At 42.7% G+C, this 16,559-nt stretch overlaps 1 protein-coding gene and 1 long non-coding RNA gene across 5 annotated transcripts in view; one reads left to right on the top strand and one right to left on the bottom strand.

Moving 5' to 3' along the window:
- wnt7b (Wnt family member 7B) overlaps window positions 1–12,210 on the top strand; it is an 86,552-nt gene extending 74,342 nt beyond the window's left edge. For 3 of the 4 annotated variants that reach the window (XM_033037550.1, XM_033037553.1, XM_033037552.1), the window contains exons 4-5: window positions 7,055–8,601; window positions 11,915–12,210. In XM_033037550.1, the coding sequence (XP_032893441.1) occupies window positions 7,055–7,534 (480 nt within the window). In that variant the 3' untranslated portion in view covers window positions 7,535–8,601; window positions 11,915–12,210. Of the gene's footprint in view, window positions 1–7,054; window positions 8,695–11,914 lie in introns of those variants that run through there. The other variant, XM_033037551.1, reaches the window with a different exon arrangement.
- On the bottom strand, window positions 762–13,990 carry LOC116983752. Its single transcript, XR_004414799.1, has 3 exons — window positions 13,681–13,990; window positions 5,593–5,727; window positions 762–815 (listed from the first exon to the last, which is right to left on the bottom strand). It is a non-coding gene; the product is annotated as an uncharacterized LOC116983752 (long non-coding RNA).
- Between the last annotated feature and the right edge of the window lie 2,569 nt (window positions 13,991–16,559).

Genomic DNA, 16,559 nt, shown 5'->3' with positions numbered 1-16,559 from the left:
CTATCATTCAGTACAAACACGCTACTCCTTTAAATATATTCTCTGAAGAGTATGTTAACTAGATACTCTGTATCTCCCCCTTTGCTCTGTCGACGGTACTTGAGTTTGGCTCAATATTATCTATGTGCCATGTTATCTGTTTTACTGGACAGCCTGCAAAACTAAACCCCCGTAGAGGTGACCATACTAAACCTAAACCTGAGCGTGTCTCTGCATTTTCCACTTGGCCAAGGAAAGAACAGAGCTAGAAAGTTAACAAAAGATGCAGTCATTGTAGTGGAGAGATTTTACAAGTTAAATGAGATTCAAGACATTCAAGAGAGTTTATTGTCATGTGTCCCAGATAGGACAATGAAATTCTTGCTTTGCTTCAACACAACAAAATACAGTAGGCATAAATAAATACAGAACAGATCAGTGTGTCCATATATCATTGAATATATATATATATACACACATAAATAAGCAGATAACGTTCAATGGGCTATTAATGTTCAGAGTTTTGTTTGAGTGGAGTCTAATAGCCTGATGACTGTGGGGAAGTGGCTATTCCTGAACCTGGATGTTGCAGATTGCAGGCTCCTGTACCTTTTACCTGAAGGCAGCAGAGAGATGAGTGTGTGGCCAGGATGGTGTGGGTCCTTGATGATGCTGGCAGCCTTTTTGAGGCAGCGACTGCGATAGATCCCCTCGATGGTAGGGAGGTCAGAGCCGATGATGGACTGGGCAGTGTTTACAACTTTTTGCTGTCTTTTCCGCTCCTGGACGCTCAAATGAGAATAAATGCTGGAGGTACTCAGTATGTCAGGTAGAACCTATGAAGAGAGAACCAGAGTTACATTGCAATGTTTTCGCAGTGTTTCTCCCTTCACAGATGTTTTCTGACACATTGTATATCTCTGATGTTTTCTGTTTCTACTTTAGACTCCCAGCATCTGCAGTATTTTGATTTGGGATTTCTCAAATCACAAATCTGATTGTTGCAGAATAGCAGAAGTAAAGCAAGATTGGTATTTACAGAGGTTACTGCCAACGCGACACAAGGTTCACAAGATGTTGTTTAACCAGCAGTTAGTTTAGTGTATGGATACAGTGTGGAAACAAGCCCTTCGGCTCACCCAGTCTGTCCTGACCAACACTCACCTGTACACTTGTTCTATGTTATTCCAGTTTTGCATCCGACACACTCGGCAATTCACAGGGGCCAATTAACCTACAAACCCGCCCGTCTTTGGGATGTGGGAGGAAACCGGAGCACCCGGAGGAAACCCACCTGGTCACAGGGAGAAAGTCAATCTTGACAATGTCCTCGTTCTTCAGGGAACGGGGATTCCCCTCCGCCACCATAGATGAGGCTCACACCAGGGTCTCATCCATACCCCGCAACACTGCTCTCTCTCCCCATCCCCGCACACGCAACAAGGGCAGAGTCCCTCTGGTCCTCACCTTTCACCCCACCAGCCGGCAAATACAACACATAATCCTCCGCCATTTCCGCCACCTCCAACGTGACCCCACCACTCGCCACATCTTCCCATCTCCCCCCATGTCTGCCTTCCGCAAAGACCGCTCCCTCCGCAACTCCCTCGTCAATTCTTCCCTTCCCTCCCGCACCACCCCCTCCCCGGGCACTTTCCGTTGCAACCGCAAGAAATGCAACACCTGTCCCTTCACCTCCCCCCTCGACTCCATTCAAGGTCCCAAGCAGTCGTTCCAGGTGCGACAAAGGTTCACCTGTATCTCCTCCAACCTCATCTACTGCATCCGCTGCTCTAGATGTCAGCTTATTTACATCGGTGAGACCAAGCGTAGGTTGGGCGACCGTTTCGCCGAACACCTCCGCTCAGTCCGCCTTAACCTACTTGACCTCCCGGTGGCTCAGCACTTCAACTCCCCCTCCCATTCCCAATCCGACCTCTCTGTCCTGGGTCTCCTCCATTGCCAGAGTGAGCAACAGCGGAAATTGGAGGAACAGCACCTCATATTCCGTCTGGGGTCCTTGCGCCCTTATGGCATCAACATTGAGTTCCCCCAATTTGGCTAGCCTGTGCTGTCCCCTCCCCTTCCTTCACCCTCTAGCTGTCTCCTCCCACCCTCCCATCCGCCCGCCCTCGGGCTCCTCCTCCTCCCCTTTTCCTTCTTTCTTTCCCCACCCCCCATCAGTCTGAAGAAGGGTTTCGGCCCGAAACGTCGCCTATTTCCTTCGCTCCATAGATGCTGCTGCACCCGCTGAGTTCCTCCAGCAAGTTTGTGTACCTTTGGCAAATATCTCTGCCCCTTAACTTTACCAGCAGCTCATCATAGTTTGTAAATGTATTCACATGGCAGTCGATCGATAGAAATGCTTGTAAGGCTGCACTGGGATTAGAAACTGCTTAAACTAAATGCATTCTGATGCTTTCAGCAAGATCCATACATAGTGGGTGTAACAGGAGTTTAAATACAGTTACTCAAAGATTGAAGGCTGAATCTCAAATAACATATGTGTTCAAGAAGGAACTGCAGATGCTGGAAGATCGAAGGTACACAAAAATGCTGGAGAAACTAGCATAATAAATAACATATGTTGATATACCACTGTATCATGCTTTTTGAAAACATTTCAAAACATGGTAAAATTAATTTTGAAGTCTTACTAATATATGGTTGAAGTTGGAAGCTATTTCCAGCACAGTAAAATCCCATTTCTTTGTCTGGCACTTCCCGAGGAAGGAATGTAGATTAAAAACCCTGAGAGAATTCTGTCAGCATTAATTAGGTGCCCTGAGTGAGAGCTGAACTTGAATCCGTGACCCCCATAAGCAAAGGTAAGAATGCTGCCACTAAGCCGAGTCTGCATTTGACTGTCATTTGCAACCTAACCAGAGGACTTTGAGTCAGTCTGAGTTACACAGCATGGAAACAGGTCATTTGGCCTCAGCTGTCCGCGCCGACCCACTTGCCTTACAAAGCCAGTTACATTTAACTGTATTTGACCCATATCCCTCTAAATCTCTTATCCATGTACCTGTCTAAATGTATTTTAAACGTTGTTATAGTTCATGCCTCTCCCTCTTTCTTTGGCAGCTTGTTCCATATATCCACCACCATGTGCATGGAAAAAAATCACCCTTATCCCCGCCCTCTGCCTTGGACTTCTCTACGCTGGTTAAAACATGGTGACCATTCACTTTATCTAGGCCCCTTATGATTTTATACACCTCTATAAGGTCTCCCTTTAGTCTCCTACGCTCGAGGGAAAATAGCCCCAGCCTATCCAGCCTCTTTGGGAACGATCCCATCCAAGACCTACATGTGTTGCCACTTTCAGGGTAGTATACACATGTACCCATTGATCTTTCCTCAGCGCCCTGCCATTTACTGTGTAAATCCTGCCCTGGTTACTTGCCTTAAAGGGCCTGTCCCACTGTACGAGGTAATTCAAGAGCTCTCTCGAGTTTTAAAAAATCTAACTCGTGGTAAGCACATAGAATGTACGTAGCGGGTACGTTGGAGCTCGGGACGTCTCTTAGCGGCTCGTAACGCTAACGGCAGGTACTCGGGAAATGCGGTAAGCTCGTGAAGACTCGTGAAGCTTTTTCAACATGTTGAAAAATGTCCACGAGAGCCCCGAGTACCTACGAGCGGCTATTACCGTAATTCTCCGGGTTAGAACCAGGGAAAACTCGGGAGAACTCTTGAATTAGCTCGTACAGTGGGACAGCCCCTTAAGTCTGTGCACCGCTCCATCCCTGAATAGATAGAGAGTGTGGGGAAGACAAAAATCAGTCCCCCATTCCATTAGCCAGCTGAATGGCATCTGTGGAGAAGTCCATGTACCACTGGGGTGTATATCATGGAGTGATACAGTGTGGAAACAGGCCCTACGGCCCAACTTGCCACACCAGCCAACATGTCCCAGCTACAGTAGTCCCATTTGATCCATATCCCTCCAAGCCTGTCCTATCCATGTACCTGTCTAACTGCTTCTTATGTGAGGGAAGAGAAAGTGGACATACCAGGGATACGGGATGTAGACGGAAGAGGAAGATGTACATCTTATAAGCACGTACAAAAGATACCTATAAGCACAGAATTTCAATGAAAGGCACTTCATTCTTGTCTGATGGTACTTTGTTAAAAAAGAGGCACAAACTCTACCAGCTTGCTACAACCCCATCATTGGCTGGCAGCTTACACTGTGGCTCTCGGTATAGTCACCACTAGCAAGAGGGGGAGAGGATGGGATGAGATTAGTACCACCGATCCTGCAAGAAATTGGCTTGTCCACTTCTGGGTTGGCTGATCAATCAATAGGCAGCTTGCTGGTGAGTGGATATGCATTAGGATTCATGTAAAAAGTGAGTCATGGCCTGACTACAATTAATGTGGGAACAAAGAGCCAAACCTTACAATATTTTTCTTATCAAACTTATAGATTGGTTGCAGGAGAAATGATCTGTGACATAATTTTGTAGTTACAATTTACTGAAGTACAGATGTCATTTTAAAGTTTTGTCTTGTCAGCTAAGTGTATTCAAGTTTGAATAATCCCACCTAGTACTTAAAGGGCTAAAAATACAGCTTTCACACACCCATCACAGAGTGGTCATGGATAATTTTGTCGTGGGTACATGACCACTGCAATTATTTGGGTTGGGATTTATTTCTCTTGGATGGCACTGTATCAAGAGTGTATAAAGTGATTATATAGGATTCACTGCAGCCTGCCTGTTATCTAATTGATTAGTGGCATAATCATTTTACAATTAAAGTGATACGATGTCTTATTGGGTGCCATTAGTTACTGGCAAAGAATCATGTGGATGGAACAGTACAGTGCCTTCGACAAACATGATAGCAAGTTAAACTAATGCCTGCAGATGATTCATATCCTTCCATTCCCTGCATATCTATGTGCCTATACATAAGCCTCTTATATATCACTGTATATCTGCCTCTACCACCGTTCTGGGCAGCCACCACTCTCTGTGTTTAAAAAAACAAACCTGCCCCACACATCTTTATACTTTGACTCTCCCACCTTAAAGCTATGCCTGCTAGCCTTTGACATTTCCACCCTGGGTAAAAGCTTCTGATTGTCTACCCAGCTGATTGTTACATAGCCTTAAAAGATCGGAGCGAGGAAATAAACAGAGCCCTCGTATTGCCCGCGATGTATCTTACATTCTGTGCTGTCCACAGGAAAAAATATGAAATAGAAATGTAACAATGCTGAATACTGACTGGAACTCTAACAGTCAGCAGGATAGAGGTGCAAAGCAAATGGAAACATTCAGGCTGAATTAATTGGGAAACTATCATGCTGAACCTTGTATCAACTTGAAACCTGAGAGGAAGTTACTCTTATTAAAACCCCTATCACCTTTAGTTTTGTGTAAGAAAGAACTGCAGATGCAGTCTGAAGAAGGGTCTCGACCCGAAACATCGCCCATTCCTTCTCTCCAGAGATGCTGCCTCACCCGCTGAGTTACTCCAGCATTTTGTGTCTACGTTGTATCACCTTCAGTTAGTTGGTTTACTGTACTTTCAATATTTGTGAACTTATGAATTACGAACGAGATTTTCGCTTTTAAAGTACCTCAAACGTACCTGTGTTTTGTTGGGTTGGTACCAGCATCAGATGATGCTTGTTTACTTTAGATTCTGGGATATTGGCAAAATCCTCTCTTTAATTCCCTTGGGTAATGTCTCAAATCCACATTTTTCCAGAGATCCTTGGTTCTGCTGAGGGATAGATGGATGCAATTTACCAGAGGGTCTATAGATATTGTTCATTTAGAATACAAACTTAGCAATAGCCAGCAAAAAATTGTCTCAAACATAAAGGGCAAATGAGTACAGGAAAACATGCTGATAACTGGAATAACATGCTTAGTCTTCACAAGACATTAGAGAGTCTGCATTTTGAGAACTGTGTTCAGTTTTGGTGACCCTGCCTATATGGATGTAATTAAGTTGAAAAGAGTGGAGAGAAGATTTACGAGGATGTCGCCAAGACCTGAGAGCCTGAGCTATATGGAGAGATTGGGCAATCTAGGACTGTATTCCTTAAGGGGCCTGTCCCACTTTCACGACCTAACGGCCGAGTTTGCCCTTGACTCATACTCGCAGCATGGTCGTCACGAGGTCGTGGGTAGATCGTAGCAAGTCGTGATGCTAGTCGTAGGTACTCGTGGCATCAAGTAGGTCTGGGGGGTTTTTCTAGCATGATGAAAAATGTCCACGAGTAAAAAAGGTTGTGAATTAGGTTGTAAGAGTGGGACAGGCCCTTTAGGGTGCAGGAGGCTGAGGGGTGATCTTATAAAAGTGTATAAAATCATGAGAGGAATTGATAGAGTGAATGCATCTTTTACCCAAGGTGAGGAAATCAAAAACCAGAGGACATGGGTTTAACGTGAGAGGGGTAAAATTTAATGGGGACCTGAGGGGCAACTTATCCACTCAGAGGGTCGTGGGTATATGGGATGAGCTGCCAGAGGAGATGGTTGAGGCTGGTGCTATAACAACATTTAAAATGTACGTGGAGGCAAGGTTTAGAAGAATATGGGCCAAACACAGGCAAATGGAACTCGCTTAGATGGGGCATGTTGGTTGGCATGGACTATTAGGTACAAAGGGTCTGTTTCCATGCTGTACGACAGGCCGAATTGGAAATGAGAAACCTATTTGGTTGCCTATTTCCTTCGCTCCATAGATACTGCCTCACCCGCTGAGTTTCTCCAGCACTTTTGTCTACCTTGGAAATGAGAAAGGTGGTTTAACCTTGTAACTGCCCCTTTCAACAGAGCCCAGGTGAAGCTGATCTTCTACAGTCAAACTCCTAGTAGATTTGCCCCCGAGTTGCTCACTTCATATTTCCTATTTCTCCAACACTATAAAATTGAAAGTAAAATGATATAAATGTTTCCTCTTCGTCGAGGAACAGTTACCTATTTGGTGTCCTCCCCACGTTAGTTTCAATCTGAAGGAGCCCAAAACTAAAGTCAAAATATTTAAAAGGGACAAATTGCAATAAATTCATTCGTAATACTTGTTATTCTTTGACCAATAGATTCTGGAGGAAAGGATGAAGTTGGAATGCAAGTGTCATGGAGTCTCTGGCTCGTGCACAACCAAGACGTGTTGGACAACTCTTCCCAAATTCAGAGAAATTGGATACGTCTTGAAGGAGAAGTACGGTGAGGCTGTTCACGTGGAAGCGGTGAGGGCTAGCAGATTACGCCAGCCCACCTTCCTTAAAATCAAGAAGCCCAGGACCTATCGAAAGCCAATGGACACGGATTTAGTTTACATCGAGCGGTCGCCGAACTACTGTGAGGAGGATAGCACGACGGGGAGCGTGGGCACCCAGGGGCGGTTATGTAATCGCACCTCCCACCACGGAGATGGCTGTGACCTGATGTGCTGTGGGCGGGGTTACAACACGCACCAGTACACCAAAGTGTGGCAGTGCAACTGCAAGTTCCACTGGTGCTGCTTCGTCAAGTGCAACACGTGCAGCGAGAGGACCGAAGTCTTCACCTGTAAGTGAGAATGCTGCCACCCAAACAGAAAACAAAAACAGATGGACACTCCGCCCTCGAGGTGGAGAATCACAACAAAAGGAAAAAACCAGAAAGGAAGAAACGAGGAGTCAACGAAAACACGTGAAATCGAGTGGGAATGAAGATCAACTCGCTACACAACCCCACACCTTGCGTGAAACACGTTGCGAGTCGACCGGCTTCCGTTTCTACACCACGATCACAATAAAACACGAGTTGGTTGCAATTCGATATACCAGGTGCCGGTGCAAGCCTGCGGCAGTTGCAGTACACTCTGGGAGCTGCAGTCCATTCTGACGGGCAGTATTATTATTATTATTATTATTATTATTATTATTATCGACATCTGTATGGCAAGTGATGGGTAAACAAACTACAACTCCCAGAAAGCCATGCACTTGACAATCTTGCCTCGAGTTCACAATTTCCACCCGAAACTCCACTTAAATGTGGCACTACCCTCACACAAACAATATGTTTTCCAACACAAAATAAGAAGTGTGTGAGACACAAAGCTGGCACTAAGGGAGTCATCAAATGGCGAAGCAAGAAAACTATTGTTCAGTGCTGTTAAGGACTGGAAATGACTTAGCTGCATCGCCCCAGACGTGTTGGGCTGAGCTCCAGAGCTGAAGGGAAGATGGGCAAATCCAGCTGTTATCTTGTTTAAGACTGACTAAAGAAGTGTCTTGTTCAGTCTCACTGGAGCTATTTGGATATCAGAAAAAAAGTTTATTTATGTTATAGAATGAACAAATCTAAGCACTAACGGGTAGTAATATTGTAAATTTTTAATGTAAACCTGTTAGATTCTTTCCTGACTTATAACGCATTAATTTTGATATTTCTCCAAATGTTTCTATGACACTAATCTGCTTATACATTGATAGTTTAACAGAAAGTGTGGCTAGAATGACACAGAGGGATACACAAACAGTTTAAATCCTAAAATTTACATCAAGCTATTCATCGTTTTGAATACTCTTTAAAAATATTAATTTATTTTGAAAGGAAGTTCCTGAATGCTGGGACCAAGGGACATAAAATGCTACAGGTATGGCTGACAATAATTATTGATAAAAAGCAATGTTTTTATAGTTATGGAAATGCTACGACCCAGAAAAATATACATCGGTACTTAATGTGATTAGTATTGCTTCTTCTGTTATTTTGTGCCATTTTCCATGTGCAGAATGGGGATATGCTGGAAAAGGGTGATTTTGACAAATTATGCCCTGTTGGTTTTTGCAATATAAGTATTATATTTTACTAAATATCAGTAATGCAATTTTCTGATTGGTTGGTCTATATGTAGCTTTGTATCCCTGCATTGTGCATTGCGTTATGTATGGAGCGTTCCAGTAGCTGCTTGCTCTTTGTATCCACAGTACAACGTGTGTCCATCTTCCATAATACAAATGGTACACTTTAAATATTTAGTGGGAGAGAGTTGTCTATGTAACAATATACATAAATGTTTTAGGGATGTGTGTCAGAATACTGGTATGATTACTCTTCATTTTGGGAAAATGAACCAAAAATAATTTTACAAAATTCATTTTCATTCCACTGATCATATCCTTTCAGTTGTCAATCATGGTTGTTTTAATATAATTTATTTGGGAAAGAAAAGACCACTCCTACAGCTCACATGTAGGAAACATTTAGCGGACCCGAATTGACCACGTCAATACTGCTCTACACTGCAACAAATATAAAGAAATGTACCTCAAAATTCTCTTTCCCAGCTTTGTAATTTTCCGATTCTCATAACAATCAGGTAACACAACTTATGCTCATGTTGACAGGACAATGCTGATGGCACCTACTCCAAAGCCTCTTCTAGTATTTCTCTAAGGCGGCAGAGAATACTCTCTGGTATTCATCCTCTGGCAATGAACCTACAGCATCAAATACTGAATGTCTGTCAGTTGTACGAGAGTCTCAGGTTTCCGTCCTTCTGACAACAAAAGTCCTTTTGAAGACAGATGCTGCAAAGTCTCTTAAATATGGTGCATTCACATATTGGAGTATAGATGCTCCATTAGAGAACTTCTCTGAATTCAAAAACTCTGCAAAACTCTTACTGTAGGATTTACAGGGAGCTAAGATTACGGGACAACATTGTGCATCTGCTTGAAATTCTATCACTTTGGGACCAAACTGAGTAACACTGGGAAATGTACCAGATGATTACAACACACAACTCGCACTCAGTTTCACACAATGAGCCGCAATCATTTTGGTGACTAGTTAGCATTAACTGCACTTCTTCCCGTCTCAGTTAACTTTCACAGAGCCCAATGTTGTGACTTAGCATCAGCTGAAGTAGGCTAATGATGACTGCACCAACCTTCATCTGTTAAAGGACAGGACATTGTAGCTGGAGGATGGTGGGGAAACTTAGTGGAACTTTCAAAAGTTCTGCCTGGTCATAAGTAAGAATGGGCACTCTCATTTCTAAGACATGGACACTAGGAACTGCAGATGCTGGTTTACCAAAAAAACATCCAAAGTGCTGGAGTAAATGAGCAGGTCAGGCAGCATCACTGGAGAACATGGATAGGCAACGTTTGGGTTGGGACACTTTTTCTGAGGAAGGGTCCCGACCCGAACCGTCACATATCCATGTTCTCCAACGATGCTGTCAGACCCGCTGAGTTACTCCACCATTTTGTGTGTGTCTCTGATTTCTAATATGTCTCTGGGGATGAGGAGTAGAGAGTGGTACTCCTCTGGCAGGGCGCTAGGAAGTTCGCCATGCCTCGTAACAGCACAGCAAGGTGAACATTAAGTATCAAACGCAAGCTCAACCGCCATCAAATCACATTTTGTATTTCCTACACCACTGGATTTCTACATAAAATACATCCCAGCCTTCAGACTCAAAAATATTGTATACCATAAAAGGTAGATTACTAGATAAGCACAGTTAGTTATGGACATCAGTACACTGTAGCTGGGTGCCTGGTCCACTATGGGCAAAGCTGCACATTAGCTTGTGTACAGTCCCAATCTTCCAACCTACCTCATTACAGGCATTGGACCTTTTCCCTAGAACTGTTACGCTACGGTGCTTGTCTCTGCTCTCTGGTATTTTTCTCTTTGCACTGCCTGTTTTACTTGTGTGTGGCTTGATTGTATGTTTAGTTTAGTTTAGAGACACAGCATGGAAACAGGCCCTTCAGCCCACCGTGTCCATGCCGACCATTGATCACCCATTCACACTAGTTCTACGTTATGCCCCTTCCACCTGCACATTAGGAGCAATATACAGAGGCCAATTAACCTGCAGACTCGCACATCTTCAGTACATGGGAGGAAACCCATGCGGTCACGGGGGGTACATGCAAACTCCACACAGACAACATCTGTGGTCATGATTGAATCCAGGTCTTTGGCGCTGTGAGGCATAGTATTCATGTACAGTATTATCTACTTTGGATAGCATGCAAACAAAACCGTTTCACTGTACCTCAGTACATGTGACTGTAATAGATCAATACCAATAATGTAAGTGCTCACATATCAGCTGAACAAAAGCACTACAACTTTCCACCCAAGAAGAAAATACATTTAATTATCCTTGAATGCATTCCCTTCCTATTTATATAAAACTCTACAATTTGCCAGATCTGGTTAATATCTCCATCACGAGCTTGGAAAGAGCAAGTGGCATTGAACTTCACTGCAAATTCAGGAGCAAAAAATTAATATACATAACTCACCCCAGCGGTCTCCTAAAGAGGATGTATTTGTGGTGCACAGAGGTTTGGCAACCAGTTATAAGGTTGGCCCATTCATCAGCTCAACAAAAGAAGTGTAAGAAAACTTTGATAAATATACTTGGGTATTTTTACAAATGAATATGAGACAAACATTCTGCTTTAAGTATACCACTCATTGCAAGCAGTTATTCTCAATTAAAAAATAACCAAGGGCGTGTATAGTCTTCTACTGAAGATGGAACATTGTATTCTAAGCTGAAACCCTTGAGAATAAAATGCAAAACCCACTCTACTGGTTTAATTGTTCCTTTTGGATATTTTTATGAAAAGATGCACTTCTATCAAAGATTGGAAGGGTGACATTCACACATTTGTTAACATGCTATTTTTCAGTACCACATATAGACCAACCAAGAGAGACTCCAGTGTTCTGCTAACTCATAGCAGCTTTGTTTAATCCGCTATATATAAAAATTACTTTGCTTTTAAACAAGGCATCGCCCCTCTATTTAGAAGCCCAATTGAGTGTATATTTTCAGAGCGAATATTTTTCTATTTGATATTTTTATGTGCTTACAAATAATCTCGTACCTTTTTGTAACCTTTTTAAAAAAAAAATTGTTATTCCCATTTTTGCAGGTACTCTTTAGTTTTGTTCGAAAATGAAGGGAGATCACGTGGCTCTTCATAAGCAATGAATGGCAGACGATACTGCCACATTCAACTGGTTTATGCTTTCACTACTTTTCCTGTATCTGAAAGGCATAACGGGGAACTATTGGAGCAGAAATAAGATGTGTATTGTTAGCTGTCTGAAGCCCCGAGGACCGGAACCAGATAACTCCTGATATTGTAGAACATCAGAATTGACAGAAAATAAATCCGTTTCTTTCTGACAAACCTTTCGCCATTAAAAAAAATATGAGATACAAAAACAGGCTTTGCTGTGTGAGTACTTTGCTGTAAGGCTGGTATTGTCAATGTGTCAAAATCATTAGCTCATTGGCATATATTCTGCAAGCTAATGTTTCTCATCTAATTCACTGTAGGGACAACATGTCTGCTGCTAACATAAAACACAGACTGGAAAGAGAGGGGAAAAAAAAGTGCTCGAAGTGCCAGGCCTGGTGAAACAGCCAGGACCACTGCGCTCTGGAGCCAGGCCGCTCCGACTGAAACAACCTTTTATCCCCCCCCCCCCCCCCCATGTCCTCGTCAATCCCCTCACCACTTAGCTATCTGCGCATCCGTTGCCATTGCTATCATGGGCTCATGTTCACCCTGTGCCACAGAGATACAATGGCTACAGTGTGCCCTCTCCAAAGGCATCTCTCTGGAGCAACTCTGGGAACACACCCAGTCCGTACAGCAACCTCCTCTTGCACACCTTTAGAAAGAGGAATGATTGTTCGCTCCGACTGAAAGGACACAGGAATGTGAGGTTTATTGATTTAATAATACGACACTGACTCCGATTGCAGATAGAATCTGTTTGGTGATGGCATGACTCAAAAACATGCACATTGGCTTCCAAAACTATGGAATCATTTAATGAATAGATTTCCACTCCATAACCAAAGCAATACCTTGGTTAGCTCCAGATTTATTGATTAAAAGATACAGCATGAAAACAGGTCCTACGGCCCACGAAATCCACGCCAACCACCGATCACCCATTCGCCCATTCTCCATTCACACTGGGGGCAATTTACAGAGGGCTAATCAACCTACAAACCCGCTCGTCTTTGGAATGCGAGAGGAAACTGGAGCACTCAGAGGAAACCGAGCCACAGGAGGAACGTGCAAACTCTACACAGAAGGTACCCAAGCTCAGGATCGAATCTGGTTCTCTGGCGCTGCGAGACAGCGGCTCTACCAGCTGTTGGAAATTTTTGGGTTAATTTGAAATCAGACAAGAGAAGGGGTCATGGTTTGAAACCCATTCTCATCATCATTAAACACATAAAGGACACGTGCACTTGTTTGTACATGTGTACACATATAACACAGGGAGAACATGCAAACTCCACACAGACATCATCTGAGGTCAGGATCAAACCTGTGTCTCCGGTGTTGTAGAGCAACAGCTCTACCAGCTGTGCTGCCCAATCTTTTGCTCAATACTACCTTGTTCTCTCTTATCCTTAAATATGGGTATGTGTGTTACCAAAGTGGTAAATACACAGATAGATAAATAGATAGATGCCAGTTTAGCTAACAGGCTCAGCTTTGAACAAAAATAAAGATTGTATATTATGAAAGGGTGCACAAAACGGCAAAAGATGGCGTTTGGTACCTCTGGAACATATAATAGAGTTCTCAAAAATGTTTGAAAACATTGAAAGACAAAGCTCTCCATAAATTCAATGTCATTAGAGTTAAAAGGATGTTTTTGCGATGCTTACTTCCCCACCTCATGATGACAATTCCGCCCATTACATGACTTCTGTCCTTCCATTCGAATGCTGGACTTGAATCTTCTGGAGAGAGAAGCCAAGATTTCACACGAGCAGCTGGAGTTGCAGATTCCACTCACTGAACCAGCAATACAAGTTCATCTCGATCGTAGATGTGGAAACCTGTAACCAAGGATTGCAATTTGTGAATTAAATAACTATGTAAAAATAATATTAAAGCTGCTTAGTCTCATGAAATATTTTAGTAGCTGGAATCCAGTAAAGGAGCACAATGAAAATACCTTCTTAGTTTAGTTCAGGGATATTGCGTGGAAGCAGGCCCTTCGGCCCACCGAGTCCACACTAACCATCAATCACCCGTTCACGCTAGTTCTATGTTATCTCACATTTTTTTCTGGTGGCGCTGAACTGTTTAGTTTAGTGAAAAGGACAATATTAAAGCTGCTGGATATCCTCCACAAGTTGGCATACCTTCCTAATTCCATACTGCACGCACACATCAGCTTTGAATAATGTGTGCACAAGGAATGCACTTGGATTACCAACCCACTTCCAATCTTTCACGTTATAAAGAAACGACCAGTATTTGCTTTATTCTACAGAAGTGTGTGACCACACTTATTTCATCTTTATATTTCATTTGTCCCATCCTCCTCCATTCGCTTGCTTGTCTAAACGCCTCTGACGCCTGTTTGTATTTTGCGCACAAGGTACGCTGATACTTAGTGCTGGAGTAACTCAGCGGGTCAGGCAGCATACCAGGAGAATGTGGATAGGTGACGTTTTGGGTCAGGACCCTTCTTGAGACTGACCAATGAGTCTCAAGAAGGGTCTGACCCATAACGTCACGTCTCAACGTTCTCCAGAGATGCTGCCTGACCCGCTGAGTTACTCCAGCTCTTTGTGTCTTATTTTTGTGAAACCAGCATCTGCAGTCCCTTGCTTTTACACTGATACATCAGCAGGCATGGACACAGTGCACTTGGTTTCCTCATCCAGATTACTGACCTGGGGCTCAGCCACAATACCTGCGGCACTCTGAGAAAAAATGGGTTTAACTGCTACACTTTATATTTGCAAAATGTATTGGTCAAAGACAGAAAGCTGACGCAAAGTCGGTTTCCACTTTCCCCATCATATCAAACTAACAGATTAACTGAATATTAATGTTTAACATAAATCCATATCTAGCTCGTTCCTCTGCATACTATTCAAGTAATAACATTTTAACTAGTTTTCATAGAATTTCTAAATAGTTACCGAATATGTACTCACTGCCTTCTCCTTAAATACTTCCCTTGAGCTTATTCAGCCGATGTGAACCAGGGGACAGAGGATGCTGATTCGACTTGAACTGGGAAAACCTCAAGACAAGAAATGTTACAACCAAAATACCTTTCAGAGAATGAGCAAACAGATCCAATTACTCCCCTTGATTTTATTATCTAGAATATATCCGATAACCACATCTATTTTCTATGTTTCTATGGTATTTACATCAAAAATATAAATTTTATTTTTAATTCACATCATTTTTTAACATGGGAGAAAAAAAATCAAGAGTAATAAGTTTCCTCACTTACACTAACGAGACAGCAAATGACCCATGGTCTCAGCACCATTCCTCTAGTCACTGCCTTCCACCTGAAAATTATCCATTTCCTTTGGTCTCTTTTCTGCCTGTTAACTAATCCTCTATCAACATTAGTACATTGACCTCAATCCCATGTGTGCTCTAAATTGTTTTTACAACCTCTTGAATGGTGTCTTCTCCAAGGGCTTCTGGAAGACCAAATATACCACCAATTAACCCCCCCTTATCAAGTATAATTTAAAGTTAAAACAGGATTTTCAGCTAAAACAGGGTTGTCTGGTAACAATCCCTATGCTGGGCAAGCAGACACACTTAGGAAAACAAACAATTAGGTGCTTAGGAAACTAAACGGGCCCAGTTGGATGAACTAGTGAATCACGAGGCTTCAGATCACGCAACCTCAAAGTCACATAGCAACAAGACAAGACAATCCTTTCTTCCAAGAGACTGCCAAGACTAGCTCAGCCCTGATATGTTAAATAACCTCTGTTTCCATCAGTAAGGAGGATGCCCAGTTTTAATAACACAATTGTTTGTAGATTGGGGAAGAAGCCTGGGTTTATATGTGCATGCAGTGAACAAGCTCACTGAACTGCACCTCAGACTGGGATCCAGAATGGTGCTAGGACCCTCGACAGAAGGCTGCGAGACTTAGACCCTCCAGCTGCTGCTCACATCAGTGAAGACCCATCGATCAGAAGGGTGTGTGACTTGCAACTTGTTCAATCCTGTATTTCACAATACCTGAATGAACATAGTTTCCTTGCAACCTTGAAGTATTTCTTCATTATTAATTCGAATTCTCAAAACCTGCTTACATCAACTTGATTCCTTACAATCCCAAAGAATTCCAACTGATTTGACAAAAAATATTTCCCTTTCATGTTGACTCTGCCACATATCACTATTTTCTGTGTCCCATTACCACTGTTTTAATTATTGATTACAGTCTTTTATCTTTTTGTAACATCAGGCTAACTGGTCTAGTTTCTTGTTTTCTCCTTTCTTAACTTAAAAGTGCGACTACATAAAGACAAGACACAAAATACTGGAGTAACTCAGTGGGTCAGACAGCATCTCTGGAGAAAAGGAATAAGTGACGTTTCGGGTCGAGACCCTTCTTTAGACAGGAAGTCAGGGGAAAGGGAAATGAAAGATATAGATGGTGATGTAGAGCGATATAGAACAAATGAATGAAAGATATGCAAAACATTAATAGGATCTTCTTCTTTCGTGTCCATCTTCCATGTTCCAAATATTGACATCGCTGCCA

Source organism: Amblyraja radiata, chromosome 19 (assembly GCF_010909765.2).
Source record: "Amblyraja radiata isolate CabotCenter1 chromosome 19, sAmbRad1.1.pri, whole genome shotgun sequence".
NCBI lineage: Eukaryota > Metazoa > Chordata > Chondrichthyes > Rajiformes > Rajidae > Amblyraja > Amblyraja radiata.
Note: the sequence above shows the minus strand (reverse complement) of the source record. Positions and strands in the feature narration are given on the sequence as shown.